The sequence below is a fragment of the Rutilus rutilus genome (genome assembly GCF_951802725.1).
Source record: "Rutilus rutilus genome assembly, chromosome: 25".
NCBI lineage: Eukaryota > Metazoa > Chordata > Actinopteri > Cypriniformes > Leuciscidae > Rutilus > Rutilus rutilus.
The window spans coordinates 25,541,569-25,563,470 of record NC_140229.1 but is presented as its reverse complement, the minus strand read 5'-3'; the positions used below and the strand labels follow the sequence as shown (position 1 = coordinate 25,563,470).

The window sequence follows — 21,902 nt, the reverse complement described above, 5'->3', positions numbered from 1 at the left end:
CCCAGTGGCCAATTTCTTTCGAATTTATCACAGGCATCCAAGGCTACTTTGAACTTTGAATTTCGACTTTTTAAAAAATAATTGACTATCAGGTTCCAGATAATCTTTATTCACTGGATTGGTTCCAGTGAGGATTCCAAAATGCCCGAAAATTTTGCCAGAATGACGTTCAAATCCAAGACGTGTGTATTGTTGTTGGGTATAAGATATAACGATATAAGACACTTGAGCCTACACCGACAGTTCAGGAGGTATGAGCGGTTACTTACTTTTTTCCTGTCGCTGTAGCGCCCCCTTCAGGCCGATTGGGGCGAGCCTTGGTGATGTTGTAGATGCGGTGGGTACTGCCATCCCCCAAAGTTTCAAGTCTCTACGATTAACGGTATGGTCTGATCGATCACTTTTAGGGGTGAATGCTGATCCTTGGAAATTCAATCAATTACAATAGGGTTTCAGCGCTACGTGCTTGAACCCCTAAAAATAATTTATTACAGTGAACTTTCCAACATCAACAAATAGTCTGCTTTATCCACACTATTGTAGACCGGTTTCAACATGAACTGCATGTATTGTGCTGTCAGTTGATACTCAATTGCGTATGATTTCAAATGCATTGCGTCAGAAGATGCAAGAATGATAAGAGGATTTCTGTTCTTTTAAACCCCACAGAGAGTCAGAGATATACTGTCAAACTGTCTCAGTTTATTTGTTATTTTCATGGAAGAACGTAGTGAAGCTGCTCAAATCCAGGCGTATAGACATGATTGACACCTGCTCTAGAAAAATGTTGGCGGCCTTGACAACAAATCTGAATACTAAAAACAGCAAATGCTTTAAGTGCTGCCTGTCTAATCATTTGTACGAGAGTTTAGGACAGGCCTACTGGTGAACATTTTTGAGGAGACGTAATTAAACCATTAAAATAAATGAGCTGAGTAAACAGCTCTCTCTTTTCCCACAAGCACACATTAAGCCCAGAGTCTTTAACCCAAAAATGGAAAATGCCATTTTTTATACTCTATTTCATGTCATTCTAAACTTTTATGCTGTTATTTATACAAAAGGAGAATTTTGGAAGAATCTCCAACTCTTTTTTTCCATAAGATGAAGGTAGTACCAAATTAAACACATTTCTTTTTTTTTTTTTTTTGTCAACTAATCTGCTCCTCCACTAAACCTCTGAAATCTCATTCACATTCAGATTAAAAAATGATTTTGAAAAATTCAATGAATAATCACTTATGACTCATTATGGTTATTGTATATGTCTTAACTGATCACAAAGTGCTAACAACAAATGTCTTTACTATCACTTTTGATCAATTTAATGTGTCTTTGCTGAAAGGTATTCACAAAAAGTTTGTTGGTCACAATGAACTGTCATATGTGGAAAAGAAAGAGTGTGAATATTCTTTTCTTTTTGTGTTTTATAGAAACCGCATTAAAGTTTGAAACAATATAAATAAACAATAACATAATTTACATTTCCTTGTGAATTATTCCTCTAAGCATGTGATCTTTCTTATCTTCTGAAGTCTGGTCACAATAGTTAGTAGGTCATGTCTCTTTGAATATTTAATTGTTTGTGAGCTTCTTTTGATGTTTATTTTAGCAAAAATGATCATTATGCAAATTATTTTTTTCCTTTCATTTGCTTTAATTTGTAACCAGCAAGAGCTATTTCAACGAACTACCCAATTAACAGAAAATATGAATAAGTTGATGTCAAAGTTGAACACAGCTTCTGCCTCCATTGTGTCATTAGTAAGAAAACAGTATTTTTGCAATTTTGCATTTTAAATTGATTCAATCTTTAAATTCATAGGAAAAAAAAAGATGATCAGTTATTATAATATCTGCCTAATCTTCAAAAATAGGCCTTGTTTGATCACGCAGTGTCAAGCACACTGCCACACTGTAAACTATTTTTACAGCACGCATTACGAAAATAGAGTGAATCATCTCCTCATGTAATTGTTTTGATGCAGCGGTGAACAGAATGATGAATCATGGTTCTCTGAAGTCGTTCATCATGTGTGTTTTAGGGCCGTGTCCCACTGAACCGCTGGTGTTGTAAGTTGGCTGACTGGTCGTGTTTATGATGCATACAGCCTGTAATGATTTATTCTGGTTGTCTGGAACAGCTGTAGTGTTTGGTTTTAGATTTGATCTGCTCTGGCTGGAAGTGAAGCTGATGAGATGTGCTTTCGTATCTAAAAAACATGGGATACACCAAGCGGACGTCAAAGAACTAGTGGCGCCGAAAGCTGACTGTGTTGTCGCCTCTCGTCGGCTGGGTCTCGGGCAAAACACTGCGCTTGAACACACCAAAATGACTGAAGGTGACTGTCAACTAGCACAAAAAACTCAAAAACGGCCCTATGGCTGACCATCGGCTTGGTGTGGACTGGATTTTTGCCATCTTTATGAGGATATGAGTGGTGCTTGTCCACTGTGCTCGGCTGTTCTGAGTGGTTGTTAGTGTGTTGCGAGACGGTTGCTAGGGTCGTCTGGGTAGTTGTTAGGTAGCTTATTGCTGGTCCAATCGAAAGCCTATCCAGTCTCAGTGACTTTTTTGTTTTTGTTTTGTTTGTCTATTAAAGGGATACTTCAGGATTTAGCGTTAAGCTTTGTATTAGTAGAAAACCTGTAGTATTTTCGAATTACCGTGCTTTCCACCCTCATATCCTCCTGAGATGAGAGATTTATGTATTTTTTTGTCTGGAAACAATCCTCGGATGACGCAAAAATCGTCATTTTGCGTCATCGGAGGATTTTTTGGCCAGAGGCTAAAGACTACAGCCAGTAGTAGGGGCTGTCCCGCATGTTTTCAACCCGCCCATAGAGGGTGGGATCTCACTCACAGAATGTACACATAGTTCAGCCGTCTTTCTTTGGAAGCTAAGCTAGCAGGCTCTTGTTCTGTGGAGAAAGCTGAGTAGTAGGGGTTACCATCCTCTTTTTCCTGGACATGTCCGGGATTCGGCTTTTGCTTTCTGCAGTCGCCGTTCATTGTTTACATGCACACCTTTTGTATCAATCTAACTGAATTCATTCCGATTGGTGAATCTGAATGTAGTGTTTACATGAACGCTAAACAAGTGATCGGTTGATGTGCGTTTTAACATTGCTAAGAAAATTCCCGCTCCTCCGTGTGAGATACGAGACCGGTGCGTCTCAGTAATCACGCCACCGGCCTCGCGCCGTTCTCCCGTGGCCCTCAGTCTCGTCCTGCTCGCCACAGTAAACATGATGAATGGCGACTGTAGAACGCAAAAGCCGAATCCCGGACATTTTGGGCTATCTCGAAATCCCGGGCAGACTCGTCACAGAGACTCACTAGTAGCCTAGCCGCTCTCTTACCGGTAGGCGTGGCTTGGGAGTGGCCTCCTAGGGCAGCGAAGCAAGTGCATTCTGGGAGTTGTTGTCTTTCATCCACATAAGCCAAAAATAAAATTTCTGGCTTTTCTCAGTCTAGAAAGCTCCAAATTCTAAAATAATTGTACATTTCTTCTACATAAATGACCCATTTTAAATACACATTCATCTTTCCAGAGGTGAATTATCCCATTAAAGAGATTCACTCGAAATTGTAAATTCTATCATTATTTACCCACCCTTATGTCGTTCCTAACCCAAAAGAACATAGTTCCCACCCCCCATCACGTCTATACACTGAATCCCATTGATTTTTTGTTGTTGTTGTTTGAACCCAATATCTTCTAAATATCTTTTGTGGTCCTCCAGAATAAATAAATGGCAGCGGCTGTTTACTGAGTGAAAATAGCGATAGATTATATTTACACTATGTAAATAGCAGCATTTTCTTTCCAATAGACTGTATGGATAAAGTTAGATGCTATTTATATTTATAAATAGTGGAGGATATTGTTTGCACCTCAGTGTTGTTGGACATTAAACGTATTCAATAATAACAGTGTAAATGATTATATTTATTACAATTATTAAATGGATGCCAACTTACTGGGACATTAAATCCCTCCCTAACCCTACCCGTTAAACACTTGAATTGCACTTTATTTCAACTTTTAGAATATTTTCCTAATTTTTTTTTTTTTATAAATGCCTTTCCAATCTGATATGTATTGGGAAAAGTATGAAAGCTTGTTTCCGCCACAGAATAAAAAATAAACAAGGTAATTGTGACTTTTTATCTCACAATTCTGACTTTTTTTTCAGAATTGCATGATATAAAGTCGCAATTGCGTGTTATAAACTCAGAATTCTGAGGAAAAAAGTCTCTAAGTTCCTTAGAATTGGGCTCTATAACTCACAATTGAGAGTTTATATCTCACAATTCTGAGAAAAGATGTCCCAAGCACACAATTCTAATGTTCTCATTTTATGCAGCCTATTTGACAGAACATGTTGCACTTTACTGTATTTTCCTTTTTTTGTGGATTCCTATCACATTTCAAGCAATTCAAAAGCATCATGACGAACAGTGCACATCTGAATGGTCTCAGCTGAAGGAAAAAAATCCAATATTTATTGACTTCAATACATTGGCCAAATGTTCTTATCGAGCCGATTACGGTAACATTTAAAAATGAACACATATCGGCCGATACCGATATGGAGGCCGATATATCGTGCATCCCTAGAACAACATGAGGGTAAGTAAATGATGACTGAATTTTCATTTTTGAGTGAGCTACAGTATAGCTCTGGTCCTTCATTTACTGTAAAAAAAAAATATTATCCACATGGCAAATCACAAGTCTGACTGCTTAGAAAAGTAATATCATCAGTTCTTAACAACCCCCACGATTTGCACCATCAGCACAAAAAATACAATGCAGGACAAAACCTAAACCTATGAAGCTTAACTGAGGATTTTATGGTCTGTGGTGGAAGACAAGTTTATCTGTGAATAATTTATTTTCCCCCCAAAGAATTTTCATTTTCAGATGAACAATTCCTTAAAAGCAGCTTGGCATCCATTTTGATTTGGCTATTGTGTCGAGGGTGACATTCAGATGCTGTGTGTGGTGGCAGTTTTAAGGGCTGATGACACAAAGTAGGGCTGCATGATTTGGGGAAAAGATCTATTCTCGGTAACATTGCGATTAAAAACAAACCATTTTTTTGCAGTAATTGTTTATAGGGCTGCACAATTTGTCAAATGTTGTGATTTTATATATAATAAAATGTATTTTAATATAAAAAAAAAAAAAAAATCTAAAAATGACTAAATAAAAGTACACTGGAAACACCATCATGAGCTGCTCACGGGTAAATGAACACAGTGTCGCGCTTCACTCTGAAACACGCAGCACATATATTTATTTAATCAAAAGGCATCCTTTGTGATTTGATAATCGCACTAAGCTGTATCTCGATTCTGGTTGTATTTTGATTAATCATGCAGCCCTAACACGAGAGATGCAAGTTGGATTCTAAATATTAAGGAATTCCATCTGTTTGTCTCATTTGTTCTCTTTCTTTCTTTTCCATTCACTATGGCAATACTTACATGCTACTCTTACTATTTCCGTATATGTATACTATGCAAAATATGCAAATATGCATGGAATACCCGGATGACCTGCTACAAAATGTGCAGAATAAATGTACATGCTCCTTAAAACTGTACTGTATCCCATAATGCAATGTCCTCCGTAAACTATGGTCAGTGAGCTGTAAGTAATTACACATTTTAATATGTCTTTCTTTATTGGATCAAATAAAAATGTAAGATAATGACCAGATGTCACTCACAGACAAGGTTTTGTCAAAATTGTAGCATAGTACTGTTTGTAATGCCTACTGCTTAGTAGACATACAGTGATTTCAGATCAGTATGTAGTAAGCAAGCATCTCTCTCTCTATACACACATTCTGTCGGTCTTGTCCTCTTTGTTCCCTTTTGTAGTCGCGCACTGCCCTCTGTAGGAGAGCTGAGGCAGTGTGTGGCGTCGGGCTTGTTTTGTATCATGCTGATTATTGCAGTGTGTGTTGGGAAATGATCACGTGTTCTCAAGGACTGAGCTGTTGATTAGTGTATCCAGCATAAAATCACTTTAACAGCGGAACAGATTTGGTCTTAATCATCCCCCCTTTACGCATTAAAGATGTGATGAGTGTGTTGGCATGAGATACTAATGACTCTATTGTACCAAAGACATGAGAAAGAACATTTAGTTGTTGGTCTAAATTTTACAATTGGTGTTGTGCAAATCTTTATTAACAATGTATATTAACTGTATAAACGAACAAAGCTTTGTTTTTGTTTCATTACTCTTGAAAAAGAAGTGCACTTAATTGTGATGAATGTGTACTTTATATCTTAAAAGTACATTTAAAAAACTATACTAGCAGATAATATAATATTAATGAAATACAAGGCCAGTTTCATGACTTTTTTTTTTTTTTAAAACACACTTTTAAATGCATATTGTAGTTTTAAACTTGTGTTACTTGATATTACATTAAAAGGTAAAAGATACTATATTTAAAAATGACTAAATTGAAACTTCATCTTTATAAATGTTTAATTACAAATAAATTGAAATGCATGACATCCAAAGTTCAATAACGTTATATTTTAGTTTACCATAAATGCTTGTCAGTACAGTAACTTTAACCATATTTCAAAGATAACAGAAGTAATAATTATGAAAATACATATACAGATGTACAAATGTCCTACTTAATGGGTCAAAAAAGCAGTCTAAAGTTCAGCTAATTTCATTTAATATAAATGTAAACTATAATACATTTTCATTTAATTGCATGCAATTGTCTGAAAACATTACATTTATTTTGCATTTAAGTATATTCTTTTCAGGTATTTTATTCCCATAAGTAATTATTATTATTATTATTATTATTAATATATTTTTGCAAGGTTATTGCTTAGTCTTTCAAATGAATTGTCATTTTTAATTACTAAATATGTTAATATTGGCTCTATCATGACAATATCAAATTGACATAATACACAAATGGAATGACATATTTGCAAGTGCAGAAAAGGAAAAGAAATATACTGGACAATAAACTGAGCAGTTTCAATCGGGTCCTCAGTTGCTCGGGCCCTAAAATTAAACCATGTCGGAAATGTTAAAACTCAGTCCATGAGAGTGACGGATATTACTTATTTGTAGGGCAGCCTTTCCTTCCGTCATATAAAAGCCTGTTTAATAAGCTCTAGGGAGAGATCTTGGTGGTGTTTGTAGTGCAGTGTTTTTCTGGATTTTCATCTTCATGGGATTTGCTCAGAGCTCTTTGTTGTAAAGCGCTATTAAGTGTACTGTGTTTAGTCCTTAGGGTTTATAAGAAAAACACTTTCATGTTCTTGGAAATACTTTATTACCCACATGTACGCTGTAGTTTGACATTCTGTGCATTCACAGGGCAATAGTTCAACATATATTTGGAACAAATAATGTGTCTTGCTAATTATTAAATAGAAAGCATTAAAATGTAATATAACAATGCATCATGCTGGATCAGTGGGTTAAAAACAAAAGACCGTTAAAATAAATAAATAATAAAATACAGTACAGGGCTCACTGATAAAAATTCTCTGCTTGATTTACTTTAAAAAAAAAAAAAAAAAATTGTGCATAATTTGATTATGTAGTTCCAACAAGACTAGTCTTTGTACAAACTACTTAATTTTTCTGTTTGTTGAAATTAAATTTGCACATAAAGTCAACTTAATTTTAGCATTGCTTTAGTCATTTGTGTGTGTGTGTGTGTGTGTGTGTGTGTGTGTGATCTACATAACTTTAAGAGTTCTAAATGTGTATTGTTGATTGAATCCAACTTAATTTTTATATTTCCATATTACAAATTTCAAGTGGGATAAATGTATAAATGCAAATAGTAAATTTTTTGCTACTATTTACTAGTTCAACACTGGTACTTGTAAACAGAATGCCAGTAGAATGTACTCATCAAATATGGAAATCTAGTTATTACATTACATAAAGCTGACATTTTGGCCATTTGATAGTAAAAACTGACAAGGTCAGTATATAAAAAAAATATAATAAAATATATCCACCTCACAGGTTGAGACATTGTGTACAATAGAAAATTGTGCTTCATGATGGTGCTAGAGGAAAGCTCATTAAGTGAAAGTTGACAGGCTTTATTGTCTTCAGGATTATGGTCACAAAACTTTCCCTTAATCCACTCAATACATCTTGCAGCATGCATATCTCAAGATATGCTGTGGCCAAGGGTTGACCGTAATATGAAATGGACATCTGTCAGTCTCAACCTACCAACCGGATGTTTAACTACATTTCAACACTTTCAGTAAGGACACTTTCAATAAAAAAAAGACATTTACAGAATATATTCTATACAATTGTGTTTTTCAGTCCTGTACAGTAACATACTCTAAGACTTCAAAACAACATGCTCACAAATATGATCCCCGTGTGAAAATGGAGATCTTCTAAGAAACCTACATTTCAGTTTCTTTGGGTTTCTATTAAAATAAGTTCGCATTGTGCAATATGTTTTCCATGAGTAACGTTTCTGACTTCTTAACTGTCATCTTTCCTTCAACTGCACCTTAAACATTAACAGACTCACAAACATAGTCTCTATATGAAAATGCAGTAGTGCAACTAGAAAGTGCTTTAGGAGAACCTGAGAAATTAAACTGTAAAACTTAACAGAGGGACCTAACGCAAACCCTCTACCTTCAACAATGTTTGTATGGTTTTTAGGCCAGTAAGCTGATCTTGAGATCGTGGATTTTGGAGGACATGTTTTTGTTAACATCCTCAAGCTCCAGGAAGATCTTCTGAAATATCTCAAAGGTGTATTTCAGTTTCTTTGGATAGCTCAGTTCCAAGGCATAAAGAAGGCCCATTAGATAGGTGCAAGCATGTGCTACACTGGGAATACCAAAAAGGACCTCTGCTCCCTCGATTGGCTATTCCAGCTTGCTTCTCGAGACCTCCATCCCTGGCTTTGCTGACCACAAAGATGTTGAGTACAAATGAAGTGATGGCCTCTTGGATGGCTGCAGCATCATCGTCATCACAAACCTGTAAAATATACCAGAGAGAATTTAACATACTTTTTGCTTGCTAATGTGAAGAATGCATATAGCTCTTTGCTCTCCCTCTGAACAGAAATCTGGGGGGGATTACGTGGTTGCTGTGGTAGGTTTGATCTATATACTTATGTTCAATTTGTGCCCGAAAGTCACTTGAAGAATGTGGATTTGCCTACATTTATAAACAATAACAATCTTGTGTGAATTGAAAAATATTGCAAACAGACAAGCGGATTTCGCCTCAGATGCGCGTCAATTTCGCTTCAAACTTTTGCTTTTTATGCGCGTAAATTTTTTTTCTAAACGCGCAAATGGATTCAAAATATTCACGCGTCCAACTAGACGCGGTAGACGCGAATTTGACGCGCTATTCGCGTTTGGTGTGAACGCACAGTAACATGCTTTTTTAAACGTTTGATTGCGTTCGTTGTGTTGTACGACGCGAGGAAGCTTCAAAGTTCAAAGAGCTCTGAATTATGGCTTCGCAAACATTGCATTTTGCTGTCTTGCTCTGCGGTGTTTCCAGTGTTAAGTATTTCCACACAGCGGACATTGTTGGCTAGTCTGCAAAATGGATTTCCTGAGCGGGAGCGTGTCTCATAACTCTGTGTCTCATTGAGCCGCGCCTCCGTTCAGGACAAACATGGTATTGTTTGTCGTGTGTGTGTACCTAAAAAGATTGGCTGGGATTACTTAGATAAATTTTGTAAAGGAAAAAAATGCACATTGTCTTTTGTCCAAATGCAGATTAATTAAAAACTAGATATATTAATGTAAAGATACAAACTTAACATTGTATTGTTAATATCACACATTTGAATTGCATAACATTTACATCCACTCAGATTTATTTTTTTCAGTGCTCCAGACTAACATTTGAGAGCAGTACAATCAGTTCTACAATTACATTTATTTTTTATTGCTTATTTTTGGTCAAGAATTTGTAGAGAATTTTACGGGCTTATGCTACTCATCACATTAAAAATAACATTTAGAGCTTTGAAAGTGCTGAAAAAAGTATCAAGCACTTGAAAGTCCTTGAATTTCACTCTTTTAAAAGGTTGTACGAACCCTGAAACTACAGTAATCAAGTAAAAACATTAACTATTTCTGCCACAATACCATGGTTACAGTTAGCGTTACTACATTAAATCCATGGTGATTGTTGGTGATTTATGGATTGAAAAGCCTTCTATAACTTGTTTGTTCATGGCACAATTTTTCTCCTGGTTTCCACATCAGCCTGTTTAATCTGATATGGTTCATAACAGGTAATTCTGCGCTGAATTTGAATGCTTCCCACTACATCTTGCTGCGATGTTATTAATACTGTGGTGAATTTAAGCGCTTTCTCACGGGATCTCCAGCATGGTGTAGTAACGGTGTCACGGCCTGCGAGTAAACCTGTTCTGAGCTCGAGCTGTGCTCTCTATTATTGCTCCAAGCTGATAAACTGTCCACGCTGTGGACAAGTGCAAGTGCGCTTTTGTTTCCTTTACCATTTGTTTTTCTTATGCAACAAAAATGGCAGCTCTTATCAGTTACACTGTAAAAAGTGATCAGTTGACTTTACTTAACATTTTTTTTTTGAGGAAACCCGCTGCCTTTGAAATGATTAAGTAAATACAATTGAAAAAATTAAGTTATGTGGATTTTGACATTTCCAAGTTACTCTGGCAAGTAAAAGTTAATGAAACAAAAGAAAGTGTGTTGTGATAACTAGTTATTTTAAGTTGGATTTACTTAATCTAATTAAATTGCAATTACTTAATTTCAATCTACTTAACTTAAAACTAACACACTTTTTTTTTAGTTCTGTCTACTCAAATTGAGGAAGCTTGTTGCATTGAAAAAAATAAGTTACCCCAACTTATCGTACATGAGTACTTTGTTTTAATTCACTTGTGACTGATTTGATGTAATCTCATTTTATTAATTTCATTGAAAGTCTTCACAAAAATTGTAGGCTATACAATTCTTAAATATAAAATTGTTCAAAACAACATTGTGTTTATTCCTGTACTTCCATAAACCGCACAAAAAAAAAAACTCTTCTATGAGAATAGATAACAGTTTAAATTGTTAATCTTACTTTTAATTTAAATATATTCAGAAAAGCAAAAATGTTATTTTATATAAGTGGAGAAAGCACTTTTTCACATTAAAACTCAGAAGGTTCTGCTGATGCTGTAAAATGGTGGCACCAGTGCAACCACTAGCAAAATTTAATCGCACCAGCAGGAATAAAGGTCACAGTCTGGAGCCCTGCAATCAAACTGATATAAAAATGGATCATTTTGATCTGGATTAGCCACATTTGAAGCCATTGTAAAGAAGCCAAATATACACAGATTTGTAACTGCATATAAGATGAATACTTGAATACTCATGGCAATCCGTAACTATTTTACGTTTTGCGAATTTTTGGCTAATTTGTATAATGTTGTCATCTCATTTGTACACCCCACTGATGATTAGGCTTAGGGGTGATACCTCATGTACACTTTTACAGTTACATATAAATCACATCAAATTCATACAAAATTGCCACCCCATAAAATAGTTTCTTTCTTCACATGAGATCCTTTTAAAATGCACCAATTTACAACATTGCTGCTCAACTGTGAAGGACTACACTTCATTACCTGACTTAAACACTGATTTGTACCCGTTCAGGCCGAATGGAAGTCAAGAGCAAAGCACGAAGCTCAAGAAATAGAGATGGTAAACAAACACTCAAATTGGTGTGCCACAATGGCGGAAAAGCCTTGAATAATTACACTGGCCAGCTGGCTATGTAACAAAAATGTTTGCTAGCGCTAGCTGTTAAAATAACTTGCTAACAACGCTGGCAAGCTAGATAACATTGATTCCTGTATCTAACTAACAAGCTAATACTACTTCCCTCCAAATCACAATGCAGCACTGTTCCGAAATCCTTTCAAAGTAATGTAGCTAAAGCCACACTAAATGTCGCTAGATGACTGCGGTAAGCATTCAGTATGCTACCTAACATTACCTGAAGTGCTTTTTTTGTAAGGCTGTCTATTCCAGTCAAGTATTAATTGTATACTTACCCTGAAATAACCCTTATGTTCCACCTATAGTTTGAGGCTGATTTTCTGAATTCAGCTTCTAAAAGAAAAGTGCCATGTCAGTGAATAGGGACTGTAATTGGGTTAGACATGCTTCCCTTTCGGCACTGTATGATGCCCTTATGTTATCACTTAAGGCAAGCATGAGGAATCATGCTACGTCGCTCATGAAATACTAATGAAGCGCTGACTCAGTACATTGAGTCTGAAAAAACACAAACTCAACCCTGCAGCAGAGGATGAGAAGTGCAGTAAGACAATATTCAACCTGCTTTGATATGCTCTTCTTCTGTCCTGATATGACTTCTGATGTGGTGGTGTGGCCTATAATTTGATTTAGAGGTTGGTGTCGTTACATAGTGGTTAAAACAATTTCATGCACTTGCTGGGGAGGACTATAGGGCAGCATATGAGTAAGAATAATGTTGAAACAGAATTTGTACACTAATTGCAGTAAAGAATTGTGTACTTAAATCCCATCATTCATCTTAGACCGTTTTCAGACTTGTTGATCTTTGTTCTGAAACAGGGACTTGAAGGGAAATAAAATTAAACAAACTAAAGAAAAAAAAGTGTCAGGTTTCGAAACAAACGCTCCAAACGATATTGATTCTTAAATCCCAAGAATTACTTTTTTTCTATACTGTGATTACATATAATTACACTTTTGAGACTTCCCCAGCAAAAGTGTTTTACAATACCTTAAAGGTAGAACCTTTAAACCCAGCCTGATCTAGCGGCGATTTGATTTCGCCCTGCAGCTCAGGCTGGAAACCTGTACATTTATCTCTGCTGCTTCCTTTACAAATTTGCGGGAACCAATCACAAACTGGCTTATCCACTTGGCGCGCTATTGGCGGGTTTAATCCAATCCAATTCCAAAACCGTTACGGCTCTGTCCAATTTCTTTTAACCTCTCGACAATGCTTCTTTTTAGCAAACAACTCGCTCGACTGGGTGTAAATACCACTAACTTTCATGTTTGTTTGTTTTTGCATAACCTGTAAAAATCGCTGGATTCCATCGCTGCTTCTGCAAACCGCTGATCAACACGATTGGTTACACATTTCCTGCCTGGAGTTTTCGCATCGCTCTGCAAAGTACGTCACCCGGATCGTTGGTCTGATTGGTTGAGTCATTTGAACTCTGCCCGTTGATCACGCCTCTTGTGCAGTAGAAAATACAGAGCAGACTCCCCAGACCAATGTTCAGTCTTAAAAGATTGAGCTTGGTCTGGTGATAGCCAGACTACCTTAAAGGTTAACTAAACCGTGAAACAACTTTTTTTTTGTTAATGATCTGTAAGACTGCGGCTTTATTAGTGCTGTATATTGACATTTGGGTATAAAATGTTTTCATTCTACAATATGGTGTAAAAATGTATGAGTGCTGCCCTCTTCAGGTTGAACGGTGGTTACTGCAGTTGAATTTTCCTATTGGATGTTGTGGTACTGCGTGACGTAAGCAGGTACCAGCTCACCAAGCCCTTGCCTACAGAGAGACGCGGGTCTCAGGTGCACGCCCCCCCTCCGCTGGGCTCTGCCCACTTTTCCAGCATTTTTCAAATATTGCCAGTGGGTGGAGTCAGGCTCTGACCAGAGGTTGAGTTACCCTTTAAAGGGATAGTTCACCCAAAAATAAAAATTGTCAACATTTACTCACCCAGGTTGAGTTTCTTTCTGTTGAACACAAAAGAAGATATTTTGAAGAATGCCAATTGACTTCCATAGTATTTTTTTGGTAACTTTATTTTAAGGTAATGGAGTTACACATTACTACGTGTACTTACTATAGTATTAACAGTAAATGATGCATAATTACAAGTAACTAACCCTAAACCAAACTCTAACCCTATTCGTAAATATATAGTAAGTAGGCTACATGTAGTTAAATATTTCTCAGTATTTATTTGAGTAAGTACTGCTTCACCGTAAAAAAAGGTGTAACCATTTTTTTCATACTATGGAAGTCAATCAAAGCCGTGTTTCCACCACAGGAACTTTACCCAGGAACTAGGAACTTTGGGGTGGTACTCCGTGTGTTTCGACTGCAGGAACCAGGGTCTAAATTAAGTTGTTTAAAAATGTCCCCCTCAGAAAATCCCTGCTTGCGAGGTAGTACTTTTTCAAAGTTCAGGAACTCTCGGGGGTGGGGCTTGGCACTGAACATGCCGATTGGTTGACTCCACGCAGCATTTTGATTGGTTGACTCCACGCAGCATTTCATTTCATCCACCATTTTTACAAATATTTTGCGGTGCGTGCAGTCCTACGTCACCGGACTAATTTGCCTAATCTTCACGATACTTTAGACCGCGGTGGGAATGCAGAAAGCAACAGATCTGGGGGGAAAAAAGTTCCTTGAACAAATTGTTCCGGGTCATTTTGGTGGTAACATGGCTAAACTGTGCCTTCAGCTGGACTCTCTGCAATGCGGTCTCAAATATTTTATGAAAGGCCCTTTATGTAACCCTGCTGGAAATGAAAGAGGATACAAATATGACTTCCAAGTGGGGCTAATGCAAACAGAAAAACAGATGGACACAGCTGCTTACAAGAGGTTTTCCGAGCGGAGATGAGACCAATTTTTGAGAAGTGTCGGTGAAATGGTGAAAGATCTCGACAGATACTTCTGTTAAGTTTGTTTCTTTTGTTGTCTTTCCAGTTGGTCATCATGGCCGGGACGGTGCTGCTGGCGTACTACTTTGAATGCACAGACACGTTTGGGATCCACGTGCAGGGCTTCTTCTGTAATGATGCTGACCTGATGAAGCCGTACCCGGGGCCGGAGGAGAGCAGCTTCATCCCTCCTCTCATCCTCTACTGCGTGGTGGCAGCGGCGCCCACTGCCATTGTGAGTAGACATGGCTCGAGATCGTCCAAGACTAGTCCTCCAAACTAGTTAACTGACTAGCTAATTACTGAGGTCTACTTTTTTAGAATTTTTTTTTTTTTTCGTACATTTTGGTTTTTAGTTTAAGTAAGTCATTTTAAGAGGTAAAGATAAAGTTAACTAATATTAACAAATTAAACCTTATTGTAAAGTGTTACCTTTTAAATGATATATTTTTTCTTCAAAAAAGTGTGTTTTCTTGTATGTGTTGGACATGAACACCAGAGGGCACTGCAATACCAACACACGCAAATACTACATGCATGCTTTTTTGTGTTATAGTGTAAAACATAAATGAGAAATTAAACGTAATCTCCAGAGTGGGGTTTCTGTGCAGTCTCCCATATCCTTTTAATAGGCACATGGGCCATAAAACATCAACCACTAAAGAAAATTAGAGTGAATATATTTAATTTTTGCTGAAAATGATGATCTCAGTTTCACAGCCTTTGTTTGGGCCAAATGTGCTATGAAGCTGATAGGAGTTATACAGATTAGACACACCATGAGGATGTGTATAATAATTTAATTGTACATTTTATCAAGAATAATTACAGTCCACGGCTGAAATTTAAGTCGTTATTCTTGACGTGCTGTAGGTTGAAATGAACCTATTTAGTGTAGATCCTTGTCATGATTCTGACTTTGGTTTGGTCAATCAGTCTCCAAACAAAATGAAGGAAATTAAGCTTTTATTTTTAGACTGTTATGATTTATTTTCCATTCTGAGGTTATTTTCACTGCAGAAGAAAATGTGAAGTGTGTTTCCAGAACCTGAAGCTCGGGTGTTTTTGGTGGGCGGTTACTGGCTCAAAAACCCATTGTCAAGTCTGTGTGATATTCATATGAGGTTTATTGCTCGTTTTATTGTTGTCCAGGCAAAAAAAAAAGAAAGTTTTTTTTTTTAAATTAGCTTTTTTTTATTTTTTATTCTGTGGCGGAAACAATTTTCCGTAGATAGGCATACTGCTATTTTTGCATAATTTTATATAACAATTGATTTATTATATGGCATATGGCTTGTGATAGCTTTGATGGCATTCAGGCTGAACATGTATAAATCTAAATCCAACCTGTAGGTTTCTTGTACCTTTTTCAAACAGTTTTGGACATTCCTAGTGTAGTTATTAATCTTTATAACCCTGCCTATATCTCAAGCAACGGACTGGAGTTTCATCTGTACTGTACTATTCTAAGAGATGAACACTGCAGTCCAATTCCATCATTCCCAGCACAGAAAACAGCTTTAAACAAGCCAGAGTTTTACTCTAGAGATAAAAAGAACTGCAGCAGCTGCATCTGGTCTTGAATTTCTTTCCCTCCTTGTGACACAAACTTTATTTCTCCTCTGTATGGCAGAAAATAGAAAACCTCTTGCATTTGGTAACTTGAGAATTGGTCAGTGGCTGAGTAATATCTGACTTCAAAGTGGCCTGTGAAATGCTGTATCTTTTAGTTGAAAATTCCCCAAAAGGCTCCACTTTTGTCATTATCATTCTTTTCAGCTCAAACACACTTCCTTTCTATGCAAATTTATTCCATCAACAGGTTTTTCTTAGCAAATTCCGTCTTTTAACTTTGCTATGTTTTATGTTTTGCCGTTTGTATAGAGACGTACACATGTGCAATGTGACTGATGATGTGGGAAACATGCATCCAGTTTAGCAAATCTACTTTATTAAACTGTCAAATTGAGATGTTTTTAAGTTTTTAAAAGAGTCTACACTATTTATATTGATTTTCTAATGATGTATGTTAATGGATATGAAACTTGTATATTCCTTTGAAACCTTGGGTGAAGAAAATGTACATGCAATTTTGTCATTGACGTTCCCAGCATAGATAAATAAATAAAACACATTTTTGTGTGAGGAACAGAAAATGTATTTAAAGTCAGCATGAAACAGAAGTTGCGATTAGTTTCAATTGATTAGTTCAAAATGGCATATTTAAAAGTTTTTTTTTTTTTTTTCTGTGATTTATTTATTTATTCATGCCTTAAGTTAAAATAGCTTTAATGTAACTACACCATTGCCTCATTTAGTAAACGTGGAACCATGAATATTCAAATTAGCCCCGCCTCCACTCCCTCACACTAGCTTAGAGATCCACTCAGTCAACTCTACTGAGCTAAACCAAAGTCCCTTTCTATATCTATAGTCTTTGGGTAAATGCTGCATATGGCAAGTGGAACTATTGGTTTAATTCAGCCATGTATGTTTGAACCAGAAACTGATTCAGAAGAAGAGGAAGAGTTAATTATACAGGCTTGTATACAAGGTGATGTATCAGAATGGTAATGCGTTTTAATTAGGGTTGTGCCGATAGACGATAATATCGTTTATCGACGATAGTCATTCTTGATGATTTCACCAGGAGTGCGCTGAAGTGTTCGTTTGGGTTCTTGGGGTGGTCCATGTTGAATCCAAAGAAATTAACTTGGTCCCACGTTGAATCCAAAGAAGTTAACTTGAAGATGAAGTTGCCGGAAGAAGACAGGAGAATGTTGTCTCAAAGAGATTGAGCGAAGATCTGAACTAATCAGACACTCTTAACCCTTTCGCACGTACGATCACACCGGTGTGATCAGTCTAGGCTGGTCCCTGGAGTGTACGATCACACCGGTGTGATTAGAACGGTCAGTGCATCACGTGATCAACTGCTAAATTCAAATGTGCTTTCGCGCGTTGGCTGGCGCTGAGCCAGCACCCAGAGCTGTCATATATCACAATTTTTCAGTGTTTTCAACCACATAATGTTTATTTTAGGTTTCAGACATATAAGTACTAAAAAAACAATACATTTAGAGTTTGTAAAATACACACTGATGTCTATGGAAGAGGCAATAATAATCCTTTCCATTATAATTAGACACGTTTTATTCATATCAGATACACATTGTGTAAGTAACTTTAAAGTTTACTCTATTCTTCTCCCAGTTCACCAGCCACTTACTTTTATGTATTTCGGGAGAAGTGGATGAATTCACGTGTTGTAAATCCAACAGATCCGATTCTCTGAACTGCGTCTGCGGCACAAACTAAGATGGCGGGGCCCATCGCGCATACAGCTCAACTAACGCGATCGTTATAAAGGTGTTTAAACAACAAAACACTTCCACTTGCATATATTTGACAATTGGAATATCAGAAATTTCAGGCCATATCTAACAAATTTGTGAATATTTTGAATAAAAAAGGAAAAATGACATAAAAGCAGATCATCATTCATTCAGCCCTGTTGCTGCTGCGGTGTGTCACGTGACAAGCAATGACGCGTCACGATGGAAACCATAAAGCGACACATTCTAAATAACGGTCGCCTTGAAAAACTCACGCTGGAGGGTCAGTCAGAATATTTTAAACTTACGTGTGAAAGGGTTAAAGGTCCTATCAGTTCACACTCATTTGGTGAGGTGACCAACCAAAGATGACCGGGAGAAAGTCTTTGTTCCATCTTATCCCCGTTTGCATGTTCATGCTGGCATGGAGAATTTGTGCAGTCTTTACACAAAAGCATGGTTAAAATATCATGATGCAATTTATCATAACATATTGTTGAAGACGTTAAAGCAGTGATAAATCATCTTTGGATATCAACATTTGAAGTTACTCTAAACATAACTAAAGAATCATAACTAGGCTAATAAAACATAGGGACATGCATAAAACACAGGAGAAATGCTATTAACATTTTGGAAAGTTTGTGGGTTAGAATGGAGTAAATTTCCTTGTGTATTGGAAGTTTATCTCTATAGTCTTTGACCAAATGGCTCGTGCCGTCTGGTCTGCTGTGCTGTCTTTGAGGGTTGCAGACACAGTCTCTTGCTGAGATCATTCAGGAGAGCAGAGGTGATAACGGCCTTTGAAGAGAACTGGTCTGAGGGCCGATGAAAACAGAGGAGAGGGGGAAGGTTTTATGATGTCTAGAGCATTTGGATTAAGTCCATTCATTACAGGCATTTGGTTCTGAATGATGTACTTTGTTGTAGCCAACACAATCTGCTATTTTGATGATGCATAATTAAGGTCGAGATTTTAGAGATTTGAGGAAAGTATGGAGAGAAAAAAAGAGCTGTGTAAAGATTCTTTGAAATGCTACTATTGTGTGCCACAAATAAAAGAACAGCATACGGGTTTGGAACAACGTGAGGGTGAATAAATTATGACAATATTCATTTTTTGGTGAAATATTTCTTAAATGTGTTCATAATTTTTTATGTTTATGCCTTGAATATTGCTACTTTTCATCAAATGAAATCTGTGCCAGGTGACAAAGTATGAATTTGGTTTGTACATCGTCATTATTATTACCATTAGTGCGAAACACCATGTTTAGTCACAGCTGGCTTAATAAAAATAATACAAGGGCGAAGTGAACTGATCATTAGAGGTTCACTCAATTTCACGGCACAAAGGACTTCTAAAACCTGATTTTGCTCGTAAAATGGAGATGGAGAAACTTTTAGTACAAACTCTTTCAACAAATAATTTCTAAATATGTCTTTCTAACATTCCCAATGTCCCAGAACATTACCTTGAAACTTCCAAGAAATCATCACGGTTATGATATCACGATGTGACTGCCCACATTTATACATGTGCTGTATACTGCCTCATATAAACACCAACATAAAGGCCAGGCCTGGTCCTCTCTCGTATTGCACTGTCATCACTCCTCCTTTTATCCTTCCGGATCTCCTTCCATGAGACTTAAGGCCATGTGGCACGCAGGAGACACTCATTAGCACTCGCGCCACCGGCCTCGCTCTGTTCCCAAGGCTCTCGGCCTCGCCCTGCTTGCCACATACATGTTGTGGCATTACTGTCAGGTCCATATCTTTACTGTGCAAGTCTGTTCGCAAAGCCTGCGCCAAAATTGCGACTGATTTACCATACAATCCACAGTGAAATGTACCAAACAAACAAATAATGCTAGTACTGAGACGTTCACATAAATAAGCACTTCCCAAGAATTAGGATCATTTGGAAGGTAATGACATTTTTGTCCAGTGATCCTGTATCTCTTCTTCTCTCATCTCACTAACGTGTCAGTGGGTGGGGCCAAAGATGTGATGATGTAGGTCTGATTGATCTGATTCCCCAGAGGTGGTTTTTCGTTGGACTATTATGTCATAATGTGACAAAATCTGAAACTAGTTGTCTTCGAAGCTTGGTTTCAATAAAAGCTGTTTTTGGACTGAGGAAGTTTTGAGTTTTGAAACTTAGAGGATGTTTCTATTGTACAATGACCTCCTACATGCCAAACGATCAAGGGAAATACAATTTCTCAATTCATGACCCCTTTAAAAGTACATTAGCAGAAACTTTAGATTGAAATTTTGAAACATTGATGTCAATAGCTGCTTTTTCACTGTCAGGCCAAACCATTCTTGTTTGCTTAACTTGGCCGATGCGGATATGGTTTGATTTTCCACTGTGGAGCTGATAACAGAGCTCTCTGGAATGTAATACAAATGTGCCAGTCGTTCCCTTTGTAATGAAAAAGTTTACAGATGGTATGAGGATGATCAGATATTTCCGTTTTAAACTTGTTTACTTTGCTGAAATAGCGAGCTTGGCCAGCTACAGAGAAACTGGCAGCCAGGCATCAGACAAGTGACTAATCCGGAGTGGCGATGTGACATCACTACACACGTTCAAACTGCGTGTACTCTACTTTAGTGCGTGTACTCATCCACTGACAAACCTATTTTGACACTTAAGCCAATGCAGATTATTTCTTATTGGCTGATTAATCGACTTGGCCTGTTAATACTAATTATACATTATATAGAATAAAAATCTAAGCAAACACGACTAGTAATTCTTTAGTGAGCTCTCAGAAGTAAAAGTACAACACAGATCCCATGCGTCACTACACGCATTCGAACAGCACAGTTCAGCATGGTGAGCCAACCGTGATGAGGTTTCTGGACCAGGAATGGTTTGTAATCGTGCCCAGCTTAATCAAGCTCAAGTGGAAAAATCTGGAACCGTTCCTTACCGTTCTGGGAACTGTTCAGCCCAACACTGGGGAAGTGACCATTTACACCAAAGTGTGCAAGACAGAATATAGTTCCTCCAATTCAAGTAATGAGCAAAATCCCCCAAAAATATAATCGACATGAATCTCGCATTATGCATTAATTGCTTAAACCTATTTTATTTTTTTCTGTCTGTAGATATTTGTTGGGGAGATCTCCATGTATATCATGAAGTCCACTAGAGAAGCCCTAATAGCCCAGGAGAAAACCATTGTGACTGGAGAGTGCTGCTACCTAAACCCTCTCATCCGCAGAATCATTCGGTTCATTGGTGAGTCTTCTGTTTTCATTAGTGTTAAACATTTCAGCTCAGTACTGTTTGGGTCCAGTATGGATTTTCCAGTTGTCACAACTGATGGCACCATGGTGAGATAATGCATAGTTGGGATTTCTGCTAATGCAATGACAGTGATTTCTCATAAATAAAGGCAAAACAAAATGCAACGTTTATTATAATGGGTTTAAGGGATGATTGCTGTAAATTTCTTGACATTTAAACAAAATATATATATTGATCATGTATTATAAATGATAAACAAGTTAATGATAAACAAAAACATTAGTCTGCAGTTTGCTTATTGAATGTTAAAAATTATTCAAATATGTTGTTGAATGGCTATAATTTCTATTCTTAACAAAGTAATTTTATTCTTAACATTTGAATAAAAATATGTTATTGGTATTGATAGTACTTAGTAAACATATGCTGTTAAATAAATTTAATTTAAAATATACTTTGGGAACACTGTGTAAACATATTTATGATTACAAATTTGAAAGGGTGATGAAACCCTAAACTTATTTTTTCCGTAATTTTTACAGT

The 21,902-nt window shown here is 36.9% G+C and overlaps 1 protein-coding gene across 2 annotated transcripts in view; it reads left to right on the top strand.

Moving 5' to 3' along the window:
- The window catches only part of plppr1 (phospholipid phosphatase related 1), a 61,537-nt gene that overhangs the window by 28,127 nt on the left and 11,508 nt on the right, over positions 1 to 21,902 (top strand). For both annotated transcript variants that reach the window (XM_084399907.1, XM_084399908.1), the window contains exons 3-4: positions 14,806 to 14,994; positions 21,218 to 21,350. In XM_084399907.1, the coding sequence (XP_084256033.1) occupies positions 14,806 to 14,994; positions 21,218 to 21,350 (322 nt within the window). The remainder of the gene's footprint in view (positions 1 to 14,805; positions 14,995 to 21,217; positions 21,351 to 21,902) is intronic.